This window comes from Elgaria multicarinata, chromosome 7, assembly GCF_023053635.1.
Source record: "Elgaria multicarinata webbii isolate HBS135686 ecotype San Diego chromosome 7, rElgMul1.1.pri, whole genome shotgun sequence".
NCBI lineage: Eukaryota > Metazoa > Chordata > Lepidosauria > Squamata > Anguidae > Elgaria > Elgaria multicarinata.
The window spans coordinates 7011138-7039086 of NC_086177.1; the positions used below are offsets into that span (position 1 = coordinate 7011138).

Consider the following 27949-nt stretch of genomic DNA (forward strand, 5'->3'; position numbering starts at 1 on the left):
GAGCTTCTTCTTTTTTTGGTTTGAGGGTCCTGGGAGTTAATTTCTGTTACTCATTCAGCAATGGGACAGCCCTGAAATACACCTAACAATAACTTCATACATAAAAGCTATTACATGAATTAGGCAGCATACTTACCTGGGACTAAAGTTCATGGAGTTCCCTGCAACTTACTTCCAAGTAAACAAGAACGGGATCGGGCTGTCTTGTTAAATAAACGACCAGGATGATCCAGCCCAATTAAAATACTTTTAAATCCGACTGATTTCTTCTCGAACCAAACTTAAGCAGGCGGTTAAACCTACACGTATAACGGAGTAAGTCCCGTCGAATTCAGTGGGACTTACTTCTGAGTAACTGTGTAAAGAAGCGGGCTGACACACTTACCTGGGATTGAGCCCCCTTGAATTCAGCAGTACCTCCTTCCGACTGAAGGTGCACTGCTAGACTAAGGGAGAGGTAGGTGGGGCTGGCGGCCCCCTCCGCTGCTTCAGCATTCAGACCCGAGAGGAAGGAGGCGTGGCCTTCCCTAGGGCTGATGATTGGCTTGCGAGGCAGGTTAGTCGCGGTGCATGTCGGGAGCAAACTTGGTAGCTTAGAGACGCCGGAAAATAAACAAGGGTGTCCAGGCCTGTTTGCCGCCCGGCAGTATATGCGGGGGGCACGGAACCTTTCCATGGCTGGCTGCAGTGATGGCGATTATGACGAGCAACTCCGTCGCCTTCAGGCGCATCTTCGGGACAGGTGAGGTAACCGCGCGGCCTTCTCCTCCCTCCTTCCTGAGAAAGTGAGACCCCCCTACCTTAATGGTTTCCCTCCTTTTCCCCCGCTCTCCTACCCTCATCTACAGTTGGTTTAATCCAAAGCCGCTGTTACGTGTGGGGGCGGCGCTTGCTTTCCCTGTTGCTAAGCGATGGGGCTGAGGCGGCCCTTCGCTGAATTGTTGGCCTGTGAGGCCTGCAAGAGTGCGGAGGGATGAGGGGGAAAGGACCGAGGGGCTGCGTGGGGATAAGTTATGTACTCCAAGGAAGCACAGCGGCTTTGGGCGTTTACTTGGAGCATGTAGAGTTTGTACTGAGTTCCCTTAAAATGTTTATATTTATTTCCGTCTGAAGTTCCTAGGATGCGGTGCTTGGGCGCCTTCTATAGTGTCAACTGAAGTGCAGACTAGAGATGTGAAGGCCTGGGAAAAAACCGTTTTTTCCCCGTTTTTTGAAGCCTTTTTTGGGTTTTTTCCGAAAAATTGAAAAAAAAATGAAGAAAAAACTGTTTAAAAGTGTTTTATTTTAGCATGATGGATAAAATGTTTAAGACAAGGTGTTCAGATATTTACTTCTCCAAAAAATGATTTCTAAAAGCTGTACAGTATCAGATTATTACAATGTCTGTGCACCAAGGATAAGCAAGTCCTAGGTTGCAAACTGAGACTACAACTCTCAAATGCAAGAGCAAGATGCATTTCTGCCTCTAGGGGGCGCTTCCATGGGAGCAGAGACTGAAATTAATACTGATCGGTCAGGAAATGAGTCTGATTAAATTTCATGCATATTCATTGAGTCTTCGTCCTCCCCCCCCCCCAATTTTTCTCAGTTCTTTTTATGGGAATGGGGGCTTTATGTCTTGACACTGGAGGACTAATGGAGACCTAAATAATTTTCTTTGTTATTAATGTTGGTGGTTTCTTCCGTTGTTTTTTAAAATTGTTTTTTGCCTGCTCCTCATAAACTGACGGAAGCAAAGAGGTTCCTTACAGTTCAGGTGTTTCTAACAGTTCAGGAGCTTGTAGCTCCATTTGTTACTAAAAAAAATTAAAAGTAAATTCAATTTATAATAATTGTTTGAATACACTACTTTTAATATACCAAATGTAATAATTTTATGCCAAACCAACTTAGGCATAATTACATTTTATGTTCCTAAAGTAACAAAGTGACTTTCAATCTGTAAGAAGTGCTAATATTGCATTATTTCAATTTTTCCAAAAAAATCTGTTTTTTTCCAGAAAAAATGGGGAAAAAACAGTTTTTTTCCATGGCTTCAAAATTTCCGGAAATTTTACATCTCTACTGCAGACTTAATGTGCACATGCAGCAACAAATAAAGTTCCGAGGTGGTAGAATGAACTGAACCTCTTAAGGGAGGGTGTGTGTGAGTGAGAGAGACAGACATTTTAAATGTCCTCCTTCACACACAAAACCAAATCGCTCAGGAAGCAGAAAATTAGCAAACAGGGAGCACTCAATAATAGTATCTCCACCTCAGGTTTAAAGTGACCAGTCCGCTCTTATTCTTCATCTCTTTCTGCCTCAGGTGTCTCAGAGCTCTTATATTATGCAGAATGGGGTGGACTATTCGGTACCACTTCAGATTCCAGGCACCACTTCAGATTCCAGGTGGGAGAGTCTTAGTTCTTGAATGCTCCACCTTGTGAAAAGCAAGAAAGCTTTATAGTGTAATCCTACATGTCTATGCAGAAGTAAGTTCTGCTGGGGCTTGCTCCCAAGTAAATGGGTATAGGATTGCAGCCTTAGTATAGTACTTTCTCTGATTTGTTAAGTTTTTACATGCAATGTGCTTTTCACATGGAGTATTAAAAATCACGACTTGCCCACCTGGTTTCTGAATTCCAACACCCACCAAAACATTCTGTGTAATATGTAGAAGAGCTCTGATGCTTTAAAGGAAAAATTAGAGAAATTCATGAGGGATTGATTTGTCTAGCCGTGATAGCTGTGAATTCTTACATTTAAAGTTGACCCACAGGCTACAGAAAAGGATGCCTTGTAAATAAGTTTGTTCTAGTGCAAATGCTCCATGTTTACCCCTAAAATTGTTGTCTAGTTTGGATACCTTTTAAGGAATGTTGAATGTTAACAAATAAGTGCTTACTGAATATTGATATTTTATACCCTGATCATAATACTGTTGTGTTGAAATCACTACCAGAGTGCAGCAGGGATTACTGAGAAATTGTGCAAAGATATAAAAATGAAGTAGATTTTGTGAGAACACTATTGTGAAAAGCATGTTTAAACTTGCTTCTAGAGCTTTAGCTGCAATCTTGTACTCATTTACCTGAGAATAACTCCCACTGAACTCAATGGGGTTTACTTCTGAGTAGTCATGTATAAGATTGTTATGTAAATTTCCTGGTAAATGTTTTTCAAATGTCTTACTCCCAACATCTTGGAAATGTCATTCTGTGTATCACCAGGATAACCCACTGAGTTTATGTGTGTAATCTTGTATTTTTATTTTGTGCCCTCTAGCTATTTAAATTCTGCAGTTTCTTCACTCTTCAAATTAGGATGGTCAGATGCAAAAGAATAACTTTAATATCTGTGTAGAAGAGGAAATTTCAGCAGGTGTAGTTTAAGGACACCAAATCATTTAGGGTTGTTAAAACAAAAAGGGATAGCAAAGAGCTCCAAATGCTTTTATACAAATCTATGGTGCAAATGTACTTGAAATACTGTGTGTAGTTCTGGTTCCCTCACTTCAAAAAGAATATTATAGTTAGTTTTGGTTGCCTTTTTCTGCACCTATTCTATCAAGAAGCTATGTGGAAAGGTTGCATTGTTTGGGGCTTCTTAGCTTAGAAAAATTGTGAGTGGTGGTGGGAGGCGACATAATAGATTGAGCATGATATGGTGTGGAGAAAGTGAATTGTGAAAATTTCTCATAATACTAGAATCCAGGGATATCCAGTGAAATTAAATGGTGGGAGATTAAGGACAGATAATAGGAAGTAATTTACACAGTGCATAGTTAAAGTATGGTATTCGCGACCACAAGTTGTAGTGATGGCTGCCACGACACAGGCTCTGAACAACAGACCTTACCACGACCACCACTTCTTACGGGGCGACACAGGCCCTGAACAACAGACCTTACCACTACCACTTCTTATGGGGCGATACAGGCTCTGAACAACAGACCCAGCCGAGGCTACTCCCTGCTCAAGCCAAGCACCACCGCTTGATACGCCTGAGGCAAGGGATAAAGACCACCTTCCTCCAAACTATGTGGAGAAAGGGGTTTAAAATGGAGAAGGATTTAATATATATATAATAATGCGCTGTGAGTTATATCTGTTGAGGTGAATTATTGTCAGAGTGGGTGCTGAATGTGTAAACTTAAGATGATAAATGCCAAACAAACACGTGGGATTTTTGTGGTAGTTTTTAAAATAAACCAATCAAAATTTATTTTTAAAAGTTCATAAGCTTTGTTTCTAATAACAACATTTAAAAACCTTTTTGAAACCATCCATACAATCCTGTCACCCTCACATTCGTGCTTTCCTTTCACTCACACAATCACTCTTGAACTTTCTTTATTATCAGTATTGAATTATATACTTCTACTACGTGCACACCACACTCTAAAGACACCACTCACTACACTGACTCTCAAATTTCCCAAAACTTAAGTACCATAAATACAGAGAGCACTACAGACTCTAAGAGTCCCTAACAAGTCTCCCTGGAAAGAACAGAACAGAACAGAACAGACTCTCAATCCCCTCAGTCATTCTATATATCACATTATATATCATTCCTCCCCCTCCCAAGACATTCTAACTCCGCCCACTCAGGCCAACATTCTAAAAACCACAGACTTACACACTGCAGGCATACCTTTTGGGAATTGACTTGTGGGTTGTAACGCCACAATGGCCACCAACTTGGACAGTGTTAAAAGGGGATTTGGAGATTAGACAGATTGATGGAGGATAAGGCTGGTCATGATGGTTACTGGTCATGATGGCTGTATTTAACTTTTGTATCGGAGATTGTATGCGTCTTTGTATCAATTGTTAGGGAACATGGGCAGGAAGGTGCTATTTCACTTAATGTCTGTCTTGTGGACTTCTCAATGGGAACAGAATGCTGGACTAGATGCACCTTTGGTCTGATTCAGCAAAGTTCTTATGGCAAGACAGAACACCTCTGATTATTATCTACCGCACACTGTTGAAATGTGTGATGAGGAAATTACAGCCTTTTCTTGAGATTGATCCATATCTCAAAGAAGCTGCAGGAGGCAGACTACTACTGGGATTTAGATTATACCGCCCCTATCCTGAAACTACTGTTTGCCAGTGACAACAACACCTTGCCTAATTTATGGCAAGGCACAAGACTTTTTCCTTTTAGTCTGCTTTTAACTGACTTTTCCAGCTTGCTTTCGCCAGTTTTACCTCCGCTTGTGATGAAGTAGCTGTTGTCTAGAAAATGTTATTATGCCATTTTTTTTTAATAAAAAGCTTCCTAAAAGTTACTCAAGGTGTTGTCAAACATACTTTTTTTCATTTATTTAAAATCTGAGAGCTTTGGCTAATGAGCAGTATAGAAATGTAATAATTTTATAAGTGAAATTTTGGACAGGTTTTTTATCACACAGTTTTTACATTTGCTTTAGTTGACCAGACAGAATTGTTTTGGGCACCCTTATAAATAAACCCAAATTATTAGTCTGGATTTTTTTTTAAAAAACAAACAAACTTGCCTGCTAAATGGTGAAATACCTGAGTTTTCATCCAGGTTGCAGGAAAGGGAAATATGCTCCCTCTGTGGCCAGCTATCCTCTTAGCAAACAAGTAAAAAGAAATTAGGAGTGGGGGAAAGCAGGACAAAAATTTAGATGCAGTTCTAAGTAAAAAAAAACACCAATGAAAACTCAATTGAAGCAAAATTGATTAGCTTTACCTAGTAGTTTGAGGTGCTGAACCATCAGTGGTATAAAATCCTCTTTGTCTCTTGCTACATGTAGTATTATCCATGTCTCATAAAAAGCAAAGTGTTTAAAAATCCATATTAGTGTAATACCTTGACTCTGCCAATTAAAAGATCACTAAAAATGTGCAAGCTTTTGAGAATTTCAAACCTCAAAAAGGTAATGCTTGTAACTGGCATTATTATTATTATTATTATATTTATTTGTATCCTGCCTTTTGCCCAATACTGGGTCTCAAGGCGGCCTTACAAAGTTTAAAACATACATTGTAAAACCTAGGAAAAGAAATGTCAAAAAACCATAAACGTTGAAAATACACAACAAAATTATAAGACATTAACATAGATGGAGGGCCAGATTATTCTCCAAAGGCCTGCTGGAACAAACAAGTTTTAGCCTGCTTCTGAAAGCCCATCAAGGAGGGAGCCAGTCTAGCCTCCCCGGGAAGAGAGTTCCAAAGCACTGGAGCAGCCACCAAGAAGGCCCTCTCCCATATTCCCACTAAGCGCGCCTATGAAGATGGTGGGACTGAAAGAAGGGCTTCTCCAGAAGATCTCAAAGCACGGGCAGGCTCATAAGGGAGAATACGATCTTTCAAATAACCTGGACCTGAACCATATAGGGCTTTATAGGTCATAACCAGCACTCAGAATTGTGCCCGGAAACAGACTGGAAGCCAGTGAAGCTGTTTTAATAGGGGAGTTGTCTGCTCCTTGTAACCAGCGCCAGTCAACAATCTGGCTGCAGCTCTTTGAACCAGCTGGAGTTTCCGAACATTCGTTAAAGGCAGCTCCACGTAGAGCGCGTTACAGTAATCCAATTGGGATGTAACTAAGGCATGTGTCACCGTGGCCAGGTCCGACATCTCTAGGAACGGGGGCAGCTGGCACACTAGCTTTAACTGTGCAAATGCACTCCTGGCCACCACCGGAACCTGGGCATCCAGGCTCAGGGCTGAATCCAGAAGTACACCCAAGCTGTGGACCTGTGTCTTCAGGGGAAGTGTAACCCCATCCAGCACAAGCTGAATCCCTATTCCCTGATCTGCCTTTCGACTGACCAGGAGCACCTCTGTCTTATCTGGATTAAGCTTCAATTTGTTCGCCTTCATCCAATCCATTACTGCCAACAGACACCGGCTTAGCACAGAAACCGCTTACCTGGAATTGGGTGGAAAGGAGTAGTAGAGTTGGGTGTCATCAGCATACTGGTGGAACTGCACCCCACAACTCTGGATAACCTCTCCCAATGGGTTCAGGGTTCATGTATATTTTAAATAGCATGGGGGACAAAACAGAGCCCTGAGGGACTCCACAGGCCAATGGCCAAGAAGTCGAACAGGAGTCCCCAGTACCACCTTCTGGGTCCGCCCATCCAGGAAGGAATGGAGCCACTGTAAAACAGTGCCTTCAAGTCCCATCCCAGCAAGGAGGCCCAGAAGGATACCATGGTCGATGGTATCGAACGCCGCTGAGAGGTCCAGCAGAACCAGCAGGGACACACTCCCCCTGTCCAGTTCCCAGCAAAGTTCATCCACCAAGGCGACCAAAACTGTTTCTGTCCCATAACCAGGCCTGAAGCCAGATTGAAATGGATCTAGATAATCCGTCTCATCCAGGAATCTCTGGAGTTGGGAGGCTATCACACGCTCCAATACCTTGCCCAAAAATGGGATGTTGGAGACTGGCTGGTAGTTATCCAGCCAGTGGGGGCCAAGGAGGGCTTTTTCAGTGTGGGTCTTACCAGTGCTTCCTTCAAGGAGGCTGGCACCCTACCTTGGTGAAGGGAGGCATTGACCACTCGGCTTACCCACTCGGCCAGTCCCCCTCTGGCAGCTTTTATAAGCCAGGAAGGGCAAGGATCTAGTATACACGTGGTGGCTCTCACCAATCCAAGGACCCTGTCCACATCATCGGACTGTGCAAATTGAAAGGTATCCAATAATACTGGACAAGCAGGTGCCAAAGTTACATCCACTGGGTTTGTATCAACAATAGCATCCAAGTCAGAGCGGATCCGAGCGATTTTGTCTGCAAAGTGCTGGGTAAATTGGTCACAGCAGGCTGTTGAAAGGTCTGAAATCTCTTTTTGGGGGCCAGAGTGTAGAAGGCCCCTGACCACACAAAACAGCTCTGCTGGACAGCTCTTTGCAGACGCAATAGTGGCAGAGAAAAAACATTTTCTTGCTGCCCAAATTGCCATGGAATAGGCTTTCAAATAGGCTCTAGCCCGTGTTTGATCAGATTCACTCCCGAGTTTTCTGCCAACGTCGTTCTAGCCTCCGTCTCACTCGTTTCATTGCTGCCAGTTCACTGGAAAACCAGGGGGCTGGTGTGGCTCCACAACGTGAGAGAGGGCGCTCAGGAGCAATCGTGTCCACTGCCCTGGCCATCTCTGCATTCCAGAGATCAACCAGGGCTTCGACAGAATCACCTGCAGAGGCAACAGGAAAATCCCCAAGAGCCATCAGGAAACCATTTGGATGCATCAGAACTATACAACGGAACTATAGAAAGTTCCTACACATTCAGATCCCTGTCACCCCATCCAGCACAGAAAACGAGGTCCAAAGTGTGCCCAGCAACCTGGGTGGGGGGAACTATTTGGGACAGACCCATAGTTGTCATGGCAGGCATGAAGTCCTGAGCCACTCCCGACAGGGCAGCCTCAGCATGGATATTGAAATCCCCCAGAACAACAAGCTGTGGGGACTCCAACCCCAACTCTGAGACTACCCCGGCTAGCTCAGGAAGGGAGACTATTGAACAGCGGGGTGGACGGTACACCAACAAAATCTCTATTCTATCCCAGGCACCCACCTTCAGATACACACATTCGAACCCTGCAAACTGGGACAGGGCACCTGGTCAGGGGGATGAAATCCCGATAGACCACTTCCGTTCCACCTCCCCGCCCTCCAGGCCTTGCTTGCTGCTGGACAGAGAACCCTGGTGGGCAAAGCTGAGAGAGATTAACTCCCCCAGCTTCATCCAACCAGGTCTCTGTGATACAGGCCAGGTTGGCATGTTCATCCAGGACCAAGTCCTGGATAGCTGTTGTTTTTCCATTAACCGACCTGGCGTTCACCAGCAGCAATTGCAGCCCAGGAGGTCTGTTGCTAGGGCCATCCAGGTTATTTGAATTGGGGGAAAGTTTGGGGACAACCAACACCCTGTCGTTGCACCCTCTCTTATTACAGTGCAACTGTCTCTCCCCCACCCACCCTGGTACCTCCCTCTGCCCTGTATAACTCTGATGGCTGCTCCTGGACTCCCATCACCTCCTCCACTCCCAGGAAAGCATATATTCATGACAGGTTGGCAGAACCCTCACACGATAAAAAGGAGGCAGTCCAGCAGGGAGGGGGAGACAAGAACATTTCTGCAAACAGCTGGATTTTATGTTTTCAAAACTGGAGCATCCAACATGTCCCTCTTTCTTCATTTCAGCAGCTCAAGTAGGGTCAGCAGCAGGACCTTCTTGCAACCACCACATGACTGGCAGGGCCTAATATGAATGTCTGCAGACCCTTCCCCCATTCTATTTTGGATCTCCAACTTACAGGCAATGGGCTGGTTCACAGATGGCAATAAGCCAACCTGAGAACAAGCCACCATGGGTTGGTTATTCAGTTACTAATCCACAATGGTGCTGACAGACGATCAGCCTCTCTGAGGCTTTTTGTGTCTTGTTTCAAACTTATTCTTTCCTGCACGTATCCCAGGACTCTGTAGCACAACTTGCATCCCTCCCTGTGCCAGCAGCCTTTTACTAACGGTCCACTGAGGCCCCCATCCGCTTAACTGATTGTTACCTGCAAAACAAAAAATGTAAATGCTGACACTACTTCTGGATGATGTTTATTCTTTGCCTTGTGCTTTGTTTGGAGTTCCTGCACTGCTTTTTTTTTGCCTACCCAAGAAGCAGCTATCACCAACCATTCCTTTGTTCCATCCCCAGACCCTAATGCTCCAATATCCTGAAATTCAGTTGAAGTTCAGGCTTCCCCCTCACTGGCTCTATTACACCCACCCACACCACACACACTTCCCTTTAGTCGGAGAAGCTGATTTCACTCATCCTTCCTCCATTCCACACCAAAGCACTGTATGATAACCCAAGAATTGTTTTATTTATTCCTTCCTCCCCCTCCCTTGTCCTCCCCTTGTCCACCCTCTCATGCCCTCCGAATGTCAGAGAAGCATCTTGTGCTCACCCTTCCTTCTTTGCCCCTATCTCTACTGTCTGACAGCCAGAGAAGTGGTGTTCACTCACCGTTCCTTTGCCCCAAGCAGATTTTTCTCCTCTTTCCTCCTTGCACTCCTCCCTCCCTCCACTCTATGACAGTCCAAGAAGTGTTTTTACTCCAGTCTCCCTCCTCACCTACTCTTTCTGCCACAGTTGTCTCAGAGCTCTTATATTATGCAGAATGGGGTGGACTGAACTGATGGCATTCTCTGCGGGCTCTGTGGCTGTTGGTCTTGGCTGTTCTGCTAGCTGCTCAAATGGCCCTTCCACAGGTGCATCTTCTCCTTCAGGCAATTTTGTGCCACCCTCTTCTACTGGGAAGCTGCTAAATGTTGGGTTGCTAGGATCTGTGAACAAGCACCCCAAGTCCAGGTGTAGCAGGGGTGGCTGTGTTTGCCCCTCCCCCCATTCAATTCCGGAAGGAGGGTCCTTTCAATATCAATCCCCACATTCTGCAGTACGAGCAAGAGACTACAGCACCATCCGGTCTTGATCAGCAATAGTGTGATGTTCTCACTGCTCCTCCTCCTCCAGAGACAGGAGCCTGGGTGAACAGGGTGAAGAACCCTACTCTCTTGAGGGCCAACATCTATAGCTTCCACAGGGAGGTCCAGCTCTGACTGCATTTCCCATGGAGGAAAGGTACTCCTGAATGGCACTGCAAAATGCTTTATTTTAGAGGAAGCTTCTCTGGGTTGATGTAGCAAGGTAGAGGTAGCTTTTCTTGTTGCAGAGGTCAAGCTTGTTGGGCTGCTTGTACCCAAGGAGTGGGTAGTTGGGCTACTTTCCCAGAAGTGGGATGGGCATCTTGCAGGGGTAGAGGAATAGACTTGCGGACCATATTGTAGTTATCAGCTGATCTATACAGAACACTTTTTGGGGTGACCTAGCATCTGAGGATCTTGAAACAGTTGCAGAATGGATGCTAGGAAGCTTGGCCATACTAGATAGAACTGGGGTGTTCAGCATAGGGTCTGATGTGCCTGGAGTCAAGGAAGAGTATTTACAGGTTAGAGACCGGCAGGTTTTCATGGTATGATACCTGGATCTCTGAAGTTGTGGCAAGGTAATCCCTCTTCCAGTGATATAATTGGGTGTCATAGCTCTCTAATCAAGCAGGATAGTTGCCAGCTTGTCACAGAAAGGTATAGTGCATGGCGTAACCCGAGACCGCTTGTTGTGAGTTGTGATTTCCTTGCGCTTTTTCTTCAGGCCATGAAGCTTTTCCTTGGACTACATAGGAGTGCGCACGTAGCCCCATAGTGACACCTGTTCTCTGGAACTGAAGAGCTGAAGGCCAGCACACTCTGGTCTCATCAATCAGCCTGGGGACCCAGGACCACTGGAAGACTGATCCCCAGGAGTGTTACCCTCCTGCATTCCTCTGTGCACCCCAAACCTGAAAAATCTCTTTCTCCCATACAAACCTGCCCAGTTCCTAAGATCTTCTGGAGAGGCCCTTCTTTCAAGACCACCGCCTTTAGATATGTGTTTGGTGGTGGTCTGAGAGAGCGCCTTTTTGGTGGCCACTCCCAGGCTTTGGAACTCCCTCCCAAGGGAGGCTAGGTTTGTTCCCTCTTTGATGTCCTTCCGCTGCAGGCAAAGACTGCTTTGTTTAAGAAGGCCTTTAGCCTGTAATTAGGTCTGCTGGGTTGGGTGCTGTTTTAAAAACATCTCCCCTGTAATTGTTATGTTTTTGTTGCATTTTAATATATTGTTTTAATCAATTTTAATTGGTTCTGGAAGCTGTGAGTGGCATTTTTTGGTGGAATGGAGGGGTACAAATAAAATAAAATAAATCTGCACATTTGGAGGTTGTGTGGGAGGCCAAAGTGAGAAGGGGGGATTCATTCCACCAGTTGTTGGCAGATAGACAGCTTTGGATACAACCCTGAGTTTTCTCCCCCACTTCCCAGTCCTTTTTCCTTTTGTGCCATGCCATTCAGATTGTAAACCTGAAGGCAGGAACTGTCTTATTACTAATCTGTAGAAGCCACTCTGGGATACTTTTTTGGTTGAAGAGTGGGTTAAAAATGCTTTTAAAGATAATAATATACATTACTGCATGAAAATGTTCTGAAACTTATTCTCTACGTGAGAATTTAAAAAATTAATTAGAAAAGAAGCATAGAAAAACACTATCAGAAGAGTTGCTTCATTCTGTCATTTCAGCAAGCAGGAATACTGCAAGTGCATATCCACTCTGACTGAATTTATTCTTAACAGGGTCAAACAGGCGCTATGAATGGGGAGATAAAGCAGCTAGGTTACTCTTAAGGAAAATTAAAATGCTTTCATTGAGCAATGTAATAATGTAATTTCTTGCCTATTACTGAAAAATGGGAGTTCTACTCTTAAAGCAGGAGAGATCAACATGCAGGTAAAACTTATGGTTCTCTATATTCCTCAGTTTATGATTGATAGGGTGATCCTATAGACCTGCTGGTGTTAGTGTAATGTCAGTAAGATGCTATGCATACCCAACAGGAGGTATGAAAAATACACCAGGGCTGTAATATATATTAGCATACACACACACAAAACACACCTGAATCAAACAGTAATATATATTTCTGAATAACCAAATAAAAACAACTTATACACAAAAAAATCCATTCGGGGGAGAATTATGAATTAGCAAGCTTATTGCTAGTTCACAATAAAATCCCCAAAGGAGGTTTAAAATGTGAAAGTACATGACACCAAGACATCTCATTTCAGTCAAAGTTAGATGGATATTTCAGGATTTATATTTAATTACATACCATAAGATCCATATGAATCCATATAGGTCAGTCATGAAATGCTTTGCAGAAAGGTTTCACATTTGTTCTTTGTAACATTTTGAGTGCCAATGTGAAGAAATGTAAGCCTGAGCTCACTGAGAAATTTGGAAGAGGCAGATTTGCATCCAAGAGTCATAATTTGAATCCAAGCTGTTGTAGATTATTATTATTATTATTATTATTATTATTATTATTATTATTATTATTATTATTTATATAGCACCATCAATGTACATGGTGCTGTACAGATAACACAGTAAATAGCAAGACCCTGCCGCATAGGCTTACAATCTAATAAGTTGTAGTAAACAATAAAGAGGGAAGGAGAATGCAAACAGGCACAGGGAAGTGTAAACAGGTACCGGGTAGGGTGAAGCTAACAGTATAGAGTCAGAACAAACTCAATATTTGAAGGCTATAGGGAAGAGAAAAGTTTTTAGCTGAGTTTTAAAAGCAGTGATTGAGTTTGTAGTTCTCAAGTGATCTGGAAGAGCGTTCCAGGCGTAAGGGGCAGCAGAAGAAAAAGGACGGAGCCGAGTAAGGGAAGTGGAGGTCCTTGGGCAGGCGAGAAGCATGGCATCAGAGGAGCGGAGAGCCCGAGCGGGGCGATAGTGTGAGATGAGAGAGGAGAGATAGGCAGGAGCTAGACTGTGAAGAGCTTTGAAGGTCAGCAGGAGAAGTTTATATTGGATTCTGGAGTGAATTGGAAGCCAATGAAGAGATTTCAGAAGTGGAGTGACCTGGTCAGAGCGGCGGGCCAAGAAGATGATCTTAGCGGCAGAGTGATGGACAGAGACCAGCGGACTGATGTGAGACGAAGGAAGGCCAGAGAGAAGAAGGTTGCAGTAGTCCAACCGAGAGATAACCAGTGCGTGAACGAGAGTCTTGGCAGAAGAGACCGACAAAAAAAAAAAAAAAAAAAAGATGACAGGTTAAAATATGCTTGACCACCTGGATTTTATTGTGAATTGCAAGATTATTAGCAATGTGCTTAGGAAATTATTTGTTTTAAAATTTTGGCACTTGAAACTTGTTTTTATTGGTTTGGTTACTTATAAATATTATTTTTTTAATTTTCAATATATTTACATAGTGTTTCTCTGAGTTATGTTTTTTATGTTTACTAGTTGTGGTTTTGGACAATTTCTTTTACTTTTTGGCCCATCACAGCAGAATAATCATCACAGTTCGGCAAAGACTGAGAAAATACACATGCATTCATGCCATGTACATAAAACAGTGCAATATGATGGGCACATTGACCAATAGCCTCTGGTGATTGTTCAACCTAAACATGCCATAGGACATGTTTCAGTTTGCTCAGTCCCCTTCAACTCATTCAGCCATGCCCCTCTTCACTTAGTTAAATAGCTATATCTGATGGTTACTGTCCCAGACAGTTTTTATTCACCTTCACATTCACTCACAACCCCCAATTTATGCAGCTGAATGCTGGATTGATTATTTGGTGGTGGTGGTGGGAACAAGAGGGCACTGAGCTATTGAGACCTCCTCACTCGCAGTAGTGTAAATCTCCAGTAGATTGTACAGCCCCAGCACCACCTACTGGGATCAGTCCTGTAATACTGTGCCCTTAAGCCCTACTCCAGCAAGACAGTCAAGAAAGAAACTATGGTTGATGGTATCAAAGCTGCTGAAAGATACAAAAGAATGAATGAAAAATGTCAACTCAGCTCAATGAAAGTGTCATCCCAGTGTGCGGCTGCTGTAAAAATAGGCAAACTCCATGTTAGGCATAACTAGGAAAGGAACTGAGAATAAAACTGCCAATATCACAGTGCCTTTATACAAATCCATGTTGCAAACACACTTAGAATATTGTGTACAGTTCTGGTCGCTGCACTGGAAAAAGGATATTGTAGAGCTGGAAAAAGGGCAGAAAAGGGCAGCTAAAATGATCAAGGAGCAGGAGCATCTCTCCTATGAGGGAAGGTTCCAATCGTTGGGATTGTTTAGCTTGGGGAAAAAGGAGGGTAAGGGGAGACATGATAGAGGTGTATACAATTATGCATGGTGTGGAGAATGTGGATAGGGAGACGTTTTCTCCCTCTCTCAAAATACTAGAACCCGAGGTCATCCCATGAAGCTGATTGGTGGGAGATTCCAGACAGATAAAAGGAAGGACTTCTTCACACAGCACATAGTTAAACTATGGAATTCGGTACCACTTACAAAATGTAGTGATGGCCACCAGTTTGGATGGCTTTAAAAGGGGGTTGGATAAATTCCTGGAGGAGAAGGCTATCAATGGCCTCTAGTCCTGATGGCTATTTGGTACCTTCATTATCAGAGGCAGTAACCCTATGAATACCAGTTGCTGGGGAACATGAGTGGGAAGGTGCAGTTGCATGGATGTCCTGCTTGTGGACAGCTGCTTGGCCACTTTGTGAACAGAGTGCTGGACTAGATGGACCGTGCGCTGATCCAGCATGGCTCTTCTTATGTTCTTTATAAACAGAGGGATGCTCCCGGGTGTCTCTAGAACCAGGTTGTCATCCACTAGTGGACTCAAGCAGCTCCTGTCCCAAAATAATGGCTGGAAATCAGACTGAATTAGATCGGAGTAATCAGTATAATCCAAAACTGCCTGGTGTTAAAATGCTACCACCACTCTACCACCTTGTCCTATGTAGTATCCCAGGATCTCGAGCTACTCTAGTCATGGTAGGGAGATTTAAACATATGCACTAAGACTTGATCCCAGACCCCCATAAATGGAAGATTTGATATAGAGAGTAGTTTTTATTCCTCTAAAAGAGCCTCATGTAGTGCAGAGTGGTAAGCGGCAGTTACTGCAGCTGAAATTCTCCCCACGGCCTGAGTTTGATCCCAGCGGAAGCTGGTTCTCAGGCAACCGGCTCAGGTCGACTCAGCCTTCCATCCTCCCGAGGTCGGTAAAATGAGTACCCAGCTAGCTGGGGGAAAGGTAATAACGGCTGGGAAAGGCAACAGCAAACCACCCCACTACAAAGTCTGCCAAGAAAACGTCAGCGAAAGCAGGCGTCCCTCTAGGAGTCAGGAATGACTCAAGTGCTTGCACGAGAAGTTCCTTTCCTTTCCTTTCATTCCTCTGCCTTTAATTTATTTTTGATCTCTGGCTGTTGAGAGTTTCTGCACAATGTCACTGTGACATTACACATCTGTTCATACTGAGTTTATGTTTATAACTTTGTATTCTTGTTATAAATCTGTGGTTTAGTAAGTATCTTTAAAGTGAGAATGGTGGTTTTGCATGTATGAGCTGACTGGCTGAAAGATTGAGAAGGAGAGGGTGAAGTGTAAGTGTGTGTGTGTGTGTGTGTGTGTGTGTGTGTGTGAGAGAGAGAGAGAGAGAGAGAGAGAGAGAGAGAGAGAGAGAGAGAGAGAGAGAGAGATAAACTGGGTGCTGTGCCTGTGGGAGGCAGATTGGAACAGGTATTTGTTGAGATTGGGTTTAGATCAGAGTTAGGATTTTAGGTTTGAAAGAAAGAGAAGACTAGTAATTGTGCGAGGATTGTTTGAGAGACTGATTTTGGAGTATTGTCAAAAGAATCTATATTGATACAGTCATTTAACAGTTACTTGTTTATTATTCAGCAGCTTATTATTATTATTATTATTATTATTTATTTATATAGCACCATCAATGTACATGGTGCTGTACAGAGTAAAACGGTAAATAGCAAGGCCCTGCCGCATAGGCTTACAATCTAATAAAGTCATAGTAAAACAATAAGGAGGGGAAGAGAATGCCAACAGGCACAGGGTAGGGTAAGCAGGCACAGGGTAGGGTAAAACTAACAGTATAAAATCGTACACCTTCTGCTCATGGCTGCATAAGGGGGAGGTAATAAAGGGAAAATATAAGGTTAAAGCATAATGTCCTTGTGTCCGCATAGAGAGAGGACTGGGTAAGGGTTGGGTCTTGGGCCTGAGCTTTCAAGGTCCTGGTGGTAGTGAAAACCCAGTGTGTGTGAGAGAAGGTGGTTCCTGCTTGGGGGTGAGAAAGGCCTTAGAGGAAGGGAATTCTCATTAGGAAAGCGGTGGGAATGCAGCAGTGACATCACTGAATTATCATAATCCAAGTTTCCACATGTGCTCATAGCTGTCTAGATATGGGAGCAGAGTGATAGAGCCACTTGATAAGGCACCTATGTTCACTGGTGGTTCTATATAACCCCTTGTGGTGTGCTGTGATTGGTTGCAGAGTTAGTTGGGATCCAATCTGTAGTAGCCGTGGTTTCAGAGAGGGAGGATAAGGTGATAGTGTAGGACTTTCAATTGACTTTAATGCAAATGCTTAAATATATGCCACCTCTTTTGCAGGTATAATATTGCACCAGTGTTGGGTGGGGTTGGAGAGGACCAATGAGCATTGGATTCTGATGATGTCTAGTTCTGCCCAACGATTCTCCAACTTCACCTAGTTTCCCTGTTGTGCTGGTAGAGTCTTGTCAATGTAAATATTATTACACTGATGTTTTTCCATTGGTGTGAAGCTATTAACAAACTGTTGTAGTTTTCCACTCTGCCAATCCAGGGGGCGTAACTCATGGATAGAATTGCTCTATTAGATTATTACTTTGAGACATTTGGGGAAGGGTCACCTTTAAATATGCTGACAGCACTACCAGTGGAATATATGGAGGAAACCATATATCTGTATAAAAGATCAAGAAGCGATGGAATTATTTGCTTCAGGAAACCTTCAGGGGAGATAGTTTTTTCAGGTTTCTACAAAGGAGAGTTCTACAAGTCTGTTAAATAGTCAGTGCCTATCTTCACATCTAAGAACAATTAAATGTTTGCTTAATGGAATTTGTCCCAAGATATAGGTTGAGGTGGGTTTTATAAAAGTAGATTTGCAGCAGGTGCATGTGTGTGTTACTCTTATCTATGGCAACAGATATGGAAATATATTGAATGTCTTTTTTAAAATTATCCTTACTGGCATTTTTTTAATTTTTATATTTACATCCTGCTTCTCTGTTGAAGCTCAAATCAGATTACAATTTAAAACAGAATTAACTTCAATGTGTTCAGATTTGCCACCAAGTGGACTTTCAGTCTCTGCCCTTTGATATGTGTATTCAAACACTTTTTCATTGCATTCATCAAGGTTATATTTTTAGGGGTATGCTAAAATAACCAACTTAATGTGAAGTGGCGCTTAACAAAATTATACGTGCTTTTCCCATCAATTAGTGGCAACAGATAGATTAGTATTGGCATATCACAGAAAGTCATACTACAGTTTTTCCACATGCAGTGTTATATGAAATAATTATTATAGGTCTTGTAATTTGTGGGGAGATTGAAGCTTGTGTTGGAAAAGTAGTTTTAAGTTCTAGATCTTTATTTGATCAGGGGCTACAATATGGGTATCTGTCAAACATTACTTGTGCAAAGTCACCTTTGTTCAACACAAATTCTAGTTAGAATCTAAAGTACACTTTGAGAATGTCCCATTGAAACATGGGTATTTGTAGTTTATACACCGCTCCCCATTCAAAATTTCAGAGTGGTGTACAAGATGAAATAAAATAAAAACAGGATAAAACACCTTAAAATAGATTTTTAAAAGAAGCAAAATGAAAAGTGAACTGTGGCTGGTCATTAAGGAAAAGGTACTGTGGATATGCTCTTGTTCCCCAGACCAGAACACTTAGGGTGATCTTAGATGGAAAATGAAATCAGGGAGGCATCTAAATAAGGAAATGTTATAATGATGAGTGACTTCTATTACCCCCAAAGAGCCTTGTGTGGCACAGAGTGGTAAAGCGGCAGTTACTGCAGCCGAAACTCTCCCCACAGCCTGAGTTCGATCCCAGCGGAAGCTGGTTCTCAGGCAGCCGGCTCAGGTTGACTCAGTCTTCCATCCTTCCGAGGTCGGTAAAATGAGTACCCAGCTAGCTGGGGGAAAGGTAACTGCGACTGGGGAAGGCCATGGCAAACCACCCCACTACAAAGTCTGCCAAGAAAACGTCAGCGAAAGCAGGCGTCCCTCTAGGAGTCAGGAATGACTCAAGTGCTTGCACGAGAGGTTCCTTTCCTTTCCTTCTATTACCCCCACATTCACTGGAAAAATGCATATTCCTGTCATAACAAGGTAGTTAAATTTCTCAATGCTCTAAATGATTATGGCCTACAACAGTTGGTTATGGAATCGATCGGAGGAGGAGCGACCCTGGACTTAATCCTAGGCAGTGCCACCGCAACTAGTCTGAGATGTGTTGCTGAACGAATGGGAAACAATTACCACAGCGCTTTCAAATTTAATTTATATTCAAGTAGAACTTTTCCAAGCAAGTTTTACACAATCACATTTTACTTTAAAAGAGAAATCTTCTCTAAAATGAGGGGACTGGTAAAATGGAAGCTGAAAGGGGGAGTTAAGAATGTTAAATCCCTCCAAAATGCTTGGAGGTTACTCAAAACCACAACAATAGGAGCTTAGTAAGAATGTATAATGCAGGTTAGGAAGGGTAGCACCAGGTCCAAGAACTCACCAGCATGGTTAATGAGCAGTGTCTAAGAAGCTATTAGAGAAAAGAGGACTTCCTTCAGGAAATGTTTTGCCCAACTGAGGAAAATAAAAAAGGAACGCAAACTTGCACAAAGGAAATGCAAGCAGACAAAGAGATGCAAAAAAGCATTTTGAGGAGTACATCGCTAATAACATCAAATACGTAAGAAGTAGGAAGCCAGCTCAGGTGTGGGGGAGAAGCTAGACTGTGTTAGATGGCAACAAAGGTGTGCTAAAGGATGATAAGGAGATCGTAGAGAAGCTGAATGAATTATTTCTGTCTCTCTTCACTGCAAAAGACATAGGGCAGGGCAGCTACCTGTGTCTGAACTGATGTTTTTAGGAAGGAAGTCAAGGGAATTGAGGCAAGTTCTTAATCTTATTGATAAATTGAAAGTTAACTAATCACCAGGCCCAGATAGTATCTATCTTAAAGACCTTAAAGAACTCAAATAGGAAATTGCAAATCTTCTAACAAAAATATGTAGCATGTCCCTAAGTTCAGATTCTGTACCAAAGGACTGGAAAATGGTGAATGTAACATTCATTTTAAAATTGGGATCCAGGGTGATCCAGGAAATTAGAGGCCAGTTAGCTTAATGTCCGTGTATAGTTCTGGTTGCCAATCCTGAAAAGGGATATTGTAGAGTTGGAAAAAGTGCAGGTAAGGCCAGCTAAATGATAAAGGGGCTGGAGACGCTTCCTTATGAAGAAAGGTTACTACAGTGTTTAGTTTAAAAAAATTCTGAGTTAGGGGAAATGTGATAGAGTTGTATAAAATATTTTTCTCCCTCTCTCATAATACTAGAACCCAGGGTCATTAATTGGAGGTGATTAATTGGAGATTCAGCACAGATAAAAGATAGTACCACTTCACACAGAACATAGTTATTGTTTTATACTGTTATATCTTATCTGTACACCAACTCTGATGCACTCTTAAAACACTCTGGGTGGCAAGCCAGCCTCTCAGGGCCAAGCTACAGGTGCATCTGGGTTGCCTCAGCCTCTCTCTGCCTTATGCCAGCCAGCCAACATCTCCAGCCTCAAACAACCCCCCACTCTCTGCAAAAGTCTCCCAACAGTCCAACCAGGCTGTGCACTTGTACCCTGTGGCCAGGGGTAGAGTGCCAGCTTATAGCTTGTTCACATCCAGTGACTCTTGTTTTTAAAAAACTCTGCCGCCAGCTGCCTCTGCCTGCACCAACCCTGGACTCTGAGACAATCTTAAAAGGCTCTGTGTGGCACACCAGCCTCTCTGGGCTAAGCTAGAGCTGTCTCTGAGTTGTGTCTCCACTCTAACTCCATCACTAAGAGATATGCCAGCCAGCCAAAGCCACAAATCTATTTTTCTCTGACATGCACTTCGAACGTTCTGCATTGCATGCCAGCAGGGCAGACAGAGTCTAGCTCACAAGTGAGAAAAAAAGTGGAAGAGAAGGTGTAGCAAAGCAATGACATGCCAAGTTCCAACATCCGCAGCAACAGGACATCCGCAAAGATGAGAGCCTCTCTCTCAGCTGGCACCTCACTGTTGGTCATGAGAATTTTTCTCTAAGCATGACCCGTCATCGCCCATGATGTGGAACTCTGAGAAAAAGGTCTCTGGCCCATACTGTTTTGCCCTTTGGGCTGCTTTGACTGGTGCAAAAAGGGGAGAAATGAGTTCTCAAGATGCTGAACTTTTTATTTTTTATATATTAGGTTGAGAAGCCTGACGCGTTTCAGCCTGTATTTTAGCTAGGCCTTCCTCAGGGGGTTGTAGGAAGTGGTCTGCAGAGTTCTTAACAAAATGTCTTTCACAGATTTGTTATCATAGAATAGTAGAGTTGGAAGGGGCCAATAAGGCTATCGAGTCCAACCCCCCACTCGATGCAGGAATCCACCCTAAAGCATCCCTGACAGATGGTTGTCCAGCTGCCTCTTGAATGCCTCTAGTGTGGGAGAGCTGAGCCCACAACCTCCCTAGGTAACTGGTTCCATTGTCGTACTGCTCTAACAGTCAGGAAGTTTTTCCTGATGTCCAGTCAGAATCTGGCTTCCTGTAACTTGAGCCTGTTACTCCGTGTCCTGGACTCTGGGAGGATCAAGAAGAGATCCTGGCCTTCCTCTGTGTGACAACCTTTCAAGTATTTGAAGAGTGCTATCATGTCTCCCCCCAATCTCCTCTTCTCCAGGCTAAACAAGCCCAGTTGTTTCAGTCTCTCTTCATAAGGCTTTGTTTTCAGACCCCTGATCATCCTGGTTGCCCTCCTCTGAACATGCTCCAGCTTGTCTGCGTCCTTCTTGAAATGTGGTGCCCAGAACTGGACGCAATACTCTAGATGAGGCCTAACCAGGGCCGAATAGAGAGGAACCAGTACCTCATGTGATTTGGAAGCTATACATCTATTAATGTAGGGTGACCATATTTTGGAAAACAAAAAGGAGGACAACATGGTCACCCCCAAGGAGGCGTGTCCAGTACCAAGGGGGCGTGCCCACCCGAACATAGCCTTGGTCACATGTCTGATTTTACAGCACACATTTAAGACAAATCTGTTCTACATAACATCTTAATGTTAAAATCACTGAAATAAAGAACAAGTGAGAGATTCAATGTATCTGAAATTAACTTCACTCACTCCTACTTTTGTAGGTTTTGCTGTACTTTGAAGCTTTTGCTATATTTGCCTTTCTTGCAGCCATATCGCACTGTTGGCTCATATTCAGCTTGTGATCTACAACAATTCCAAGATCCTTCTCGTTTGTAGTATTGCTGAGCCAAGTATCCCCCATCTTGTAACTGTGCATTTGGTTTCTATTTCCTAGATGTAGAACTTGGCATTTGTCCCTATTAAATTTCATTCTGTTGTTTTCAGCCCAGCACTCCAGCCTATCAAGATCACTTTGAAGTTTGTTTCTGTCTTCCAGGATATTAACTATCCCACCCAATTTTGTGTCATCTGCAAATTTGATAAGCGTTCCCTGCACCTCCTCATCCAAATCATTAATAAAAATGTTGAAGAACACTGGGCCCAGGACTGAGCCCTTCAGTACCCCACTCATTACCTCCCTCCAGTTTGAGAAGGTACCGTTGATAAGCACTCTTTGAATCCCATTAGTGGTGCTTTGACTGACCTCTCCTTTCCCACATTTTGATCTGTGGATGCCGTGCCTCTGCTGAGCTCCACGTGCCCGACTACCCACCAAATCTGCAACAGGAAAGTGCCCTGCTCGCCCAGCACTTCTTAGCTAACAAATGGAGATCCCCTTAGTTTTACCCTACCCAGTGCCTGTTACCCTACCCTGTGCCTGTTTGCTTTCTCTTCCCCTCCTTATTGTTTTATTATGGTTTTATTAGAATGTAAGCCTATGCGGCAGGGTCTTGCTATTTACTGTTTTACTCTGTACAGCACCATGTACATTGATGGTGCTATATAAATAAATAATAATAATAATAATAAAAGTAATTTTAAAACATTGAACTTTAAAAAATTCCTAATACTGTATTTTCTGGCGTATAAGACTACTTTTTAACCCAGGAAAATCTTCTCAAAAGTTGGGGGTCGTCTTATATGCCCAGTATAAGATGACTTTTTAACCCAGGAAGATCTTCTCAAAAGTTGGGGGTCGTCTTATACGCCGGAAAATACGGTAAATCAGTGAATCAACGGATCTACTTCAAACTTGGCATGGCTAAAGCCCTACCTAACAGCTATCATGGTGACAAGTTTCATTTCTTTACTTTAAAAATGATGGGTTTTAAAAATAATTTTAAAACTTCAAAATTAAAAACAGTCCTAAAAATCAATGAATGAATATATACTCTTGAAATTTGGCATGGCTAAAGCCCTACCTAAGAGCTATCATGGTGCCAAGTTTCAGCTCTATCTTTAAAAATGACGGAGCTGTAAGGATTTTTTTTTTAATTCCCATTACAGTAGAGTTGCCGTTTGGGTGGGGAGAATGGGAAAAATCCGGAGTTCTCTTCAAATTTCATAATTCTCCCCGTTCCCAGATTTGTTACCAAATATCCTGATAAATCCGGGTTTTTCCTGTCATATGGTCACCCTAAGGGTGGGGAAAAGATGCACAAACACAGAAGAGCAGCCTTAAGGATATTCCTTCATATTGGAAACATTGGTAAACACTCTAGCAGTGGAGTCTGTTGTGAATGTCTTTGGAAGGGGAAAGAGAAATGAGTATGCTTGCAGGGTTTAGGTTTCTACAGGAACCTGGGCTTCCCACTTTACTTTTCACATTATTATCAGTCACCTTTTAGATCAACAGAATACAGTGTTTGCATGGCTTGAATTTTGAACTGCAGGAATGTTTTTTTGGAATTGGTCATCTTCCCCCGCCCTCTGGAAATGCACATTTTGTATATGTAAAATACCACAAAAATAGCTGTGCTGGACCATGAGAAAACCAAAAATCCACAATCTACTACTACAGAATAATACTTTATATGTAATCGCCAAATACCAACCATTGGAAAAGGCAAGTGGATATAATAATAGGTACCACCACAGAGGGTTTTATGATTTTGCCTGGATTATAAACATTTCATTTAATAATAATTAATTATTGGTGGCTTGAAAAACATGGTGAAACATTAATGGTATATAGTTCATTGACAAAATGTGAAAAGTCCCTTCATTTTCTTTACTATAAAATGATTTGTAGTGTAGCTTGTACAATAACATAATCTTTCCGTACTTGTTTCAGTGAAACAAAGAGGGTGGAGTTGGAAAGAAAAATGCTTGACTACAGCGAATCTGATTTTTGCACGTAAGCTTATTTAAAAATTTATATCTTATTTTTATTATGTATTTTTGGTTGTTATGTCATGTAATTTGAAAATGTTGACATCTTAGAATTTTATATCTGCAATTTTTAAAATCTGAAATTGATTTAAGAATTAATGTTCGTAATACAATACTGTTTGGTATACATAATAAATATTGTGATGCTGTATCATTTTAATACTAAGTACTTAAACTTACTGTGCAGAAATGTTTGCAAGATGTGTTGAAAATGGAAACATAGGGTGGGTTTGGGCAAGGGGAGAATGAACATGGGAAAGTAAAATGTTGACCCTGGGTTATTACTTGATGGAAACAACACGCCCCCTAGCTAAAAACCTTGAGGTGAGGTGAAGCTAAGGGTGCACCATGAGAGGAAGGTAGAGAGAATCAGTGCTTTTAGGAGCCAGACCCTTACAGGTCTTCTGTGGCTACAATCCTGGATGGACAATTAATTAATTTTACCCACCCACACACTAACAATGCCAGTGATACCAGATTTCCTCCTTTCAGGCTGCTTAATATGGGTTGTTTTGGGTGTTTTTAAAGCAAGAACCTCACTGGTTGCATGCATATGCATCCATATGCATTTAATAAACCACTATTGCTCATATTATTTGCAGTGGTGAGCTGCCAACATGCCTAGAGGGTATGGTATACCATACCTGTTGCTCTCCTTCCCACATGGCCATAGGACGGACAGCTGCTGGCTCTTGGCTGTTGTATCCTTTCCCTCCTAGCAGTATTCCTAGCTTAAGGTAGCTAATGGCTGGTATCAAAGGACATTTGCTGTTTGGAAATGTTTTAAACCAGAGTCCCGGGTATGTCGTAAATGGGCCCAGTAACAGCAACCTATTTTTTTGTGAACTGCCCAGAGAGCTTCAGCTATTGGGAGGTATAGAAATGCAATAAATAAATAAATAACCCTTTGGTTGTTAAACAATGGGTTGGCAGAGCTGCAAGTGAGGGAACGGGCATGGTGACTCTTGCACACTCACCACTTCTGTTTTGAATGAGTTTTCTTCAACAATCCAGGAAGGTCCTGTTTCTGGTTTGTTTGATGTGACATCTGAACCCAGCGCTCTGGACTGTTCAGGATTAATCAACCCAGAGTTTAATCCATCTATCCATGGTTTGTTAATTGATTGAAACTCTGGGTTGTTTGTCCCTCAACAACCCAGAGTTCGGGCTTCAGATGTCACATCAAGCAACATTAAAGCTGAGTGAAAGCAGAGATAATGAGGCAGCATACTACCGTATTTCTTTGACTGTAAGACGCCATCGATGGTAAGACACACACTAATTTCAGTACCACCAACAGAAAAAAAAACACCCTAAGACACACCCGAGATTCTAAGATGCACCCCATTTTTAGAGATGTTTATATGGGGGAAAAGTGCGTCTTAGAATCGAAAGAATAGGGTAACTCCCTTATTCACAGTCCCACCTATTCGTAGATTAAATGTATGAACCAGTCCATCTTTTCTTTTCTTTTTCCTTTCTCCTTTTAAATTAGATGTATATAATGTTTACACAAAACCTCAGGATGAGCCAAGGGACCCCCCTCTAATATATATGTATTTGAGTCAAAAGAGGCGTTAGAGCTGGAATGAATTTGCAAGGATGTAAGATAATTTCTAAGCGAAGAAAAAGTACATAATATTGATATACTTGAACTTGGATGAAGGAGATTTTTTTTTCATCAGAAAGCATATATGGCTCAAGAGGCCTACTAGTCCATAAGTGTCATTCTAGTTTTGCTACAAAACAAACACAAGGTAGAATTTAATGTTGCAATCCATTTTTCAATGTGTAATAAAAAATACATGAAATAATGAGAAATAATAGAGAAAGATCCAGCCAAAGTTCTTTAAACCCCATTCATTTCAGTGGGAAAGATTTAAGACTTAAATTCTTTTAAATTTAGCTGGATTAGTGGATTATGGCCATAGTTTTCTAAAGAGAACAGCCAGCCTTCTAATAATTACTGTGAGAAACTGGAGGAAAGCTCCCCCCACCCCACCTTTACCTGGGTACCTGAACACTAATTGATTTGTTTTAACTCAGTGTCCCCCAAACATTGGGTTACAACCCCAACCAGTATAGATATTCTTAGGGACCCAATCCAAACTGCATATGGATACACTCCCTTTGTGCACCATACAAATGACTACTTTTCAAGAGCATGTGTAATTTGAATGGCACAGAGACTGCATGGGGATATGGGCAGCAGGCATGGAACCCCCAACCTCTGCAATGGCTCCTTGTGTTGTTTGCGTACATGCATAGCCAAGAGGAAAAGTGGGACAGGAGAAATAAGGTTGCATTGAGCCATATAGAAATCCTCTGGGCACTGCACCCTCCTCTGGAGTGGGTCAGTCTATACAGCAATTTTATTTTCTTAATTATAGCGTTAGACTTTTGTTGAACAAATCTGGGTGCATGATGAAACTGTAAAGTAATAAAATTAAACACTATTGCAATTCTTACTCCATATAATTGTCTATGGGTGATTGAGCTGGGCAGGCCTCCTGTGGATCTTACGTACAGTAAATATTTGTCTTCCAAAATAAGCTGATGTGCATAGCATGGAGCTATTTCTCTTTTTGTAGTTAATGGTTGTGTGTTATTTTTTCCTTTGTGTAGAACTAAATTGCGATACACGAAGCTGAAAAAATACTTAAAAGAAATATGTGAGCGTCAGAAGAAGTCTCTCCTACGAAACCAAGATTTGTTGAAGGAATTTGATTGCTTTGAAGCTCGTATTAGGAAGTTTGCTTCAAGTTCAGAGTCCCTTCAGAAGCTGAAGGTATATATTCTGTATTTGGCCTAGTTTGCATGTAGTGACAAGCCTGAGTATGGGTTGTTGTTGAATTGTGAGTTGTTGTTGAATCATAGGTTGTAGTTACTTGTGAACCTGCATTATGCTTTAACTATGGGTTATTAACCACAAACAACCATGAAGAGAACCCATGGTTTGTTGTTGGGTTGTGAACTCTGGGTGGTTCATGGTTAACAACCTGTACTTAAACCATAGTCCACCATTCACATATAACAACAACCCATGATTCAATAACTACCAGCGCTCTGGTTTGTTGTTATATGTGAACCAAAGCTATAAGTGCACCCCACACTTCTGATATCAGATATCCTAAAACCTTTTTTTAAGAGTAATTTGTGTTTTGTGTGACCCATGCAGCTATACAAGTAATGTGCTGAGCCAAAGTACCCTTGTAGTTTTGGAAATGAGAGAGAGTTGAGGGCACAGAATGCCTTGTATATCCTTCTTATAATACTGTGGTTCTATGTCCACCTTCCTACTTGCCAGATATATGTCTTGGTTCTATTACCAATGGAACTGAACCTAAAAGAATCAAGAAAAATTTCGCCATGCATTTCATTACAATTTCTTGTGATTTTTTTTCTTTGTCTTGCATGTGACTTTGATTTTTACTAGCGATTGAAGCACTCTGGAATGGCCTCATGTTATTGTATAAGAATATTGTTGTTTGTGTGATGAATGGTGTTACTTTGGACTTAACGACATCACCTTTCCTTGTTGGTTTCTTCTTCATTAACATTTTTTCTTGGAATTCATTTTGATGTCAAGCTCACAGTTCTCATCCTTTTGTTCATAGAGTCTTCATAAGAGTACCTGGTTACATATGTGCCACCTGAAAAACAAAACTCTTAAGAAATTGTCTTGCAGTCAGAGGTTGTGGGGAGGTGATAAGGTTTGAAGACGGTATTAATAGTTGTAAAACATTTTTCTTTAAACAAATGGCAGTTTTGACAAAAGGGAATGTAAGATAATATAGTAAGGTCATGGTGAATATGAATGAATTGGCACGTGGTTGCTCATATC

The 27949-nt window shown here is 42.2% G+C and overlaps 1 protein-coding gene across 1 annotated transcript in view; it reads left to right on the top strand.

The window, feature by feature from the left end:
• The first annotated feature begins 536 nt into the window (after nt 1–536).
• KIZ (kizuna centrosomal protein) overlaps nt 537–27949 on the top strand; it is a 93181-nt gene continuing 65768 nt past the window's right edge. Inside the window, exons 1-3 of the mRNA XM_063129997.1 lie at nt 537–742; nt 24008–24070; nt 26731–26893. Coding sequence (XP_062986067.1) covers nt 537–742; nt 24008–24070; nt 26731–26893 — 432 coding nt within the window. The remainder of the gene's footprint in view (nt 743–24007; nt 24071–26730; nt 26894–27949) is intronic.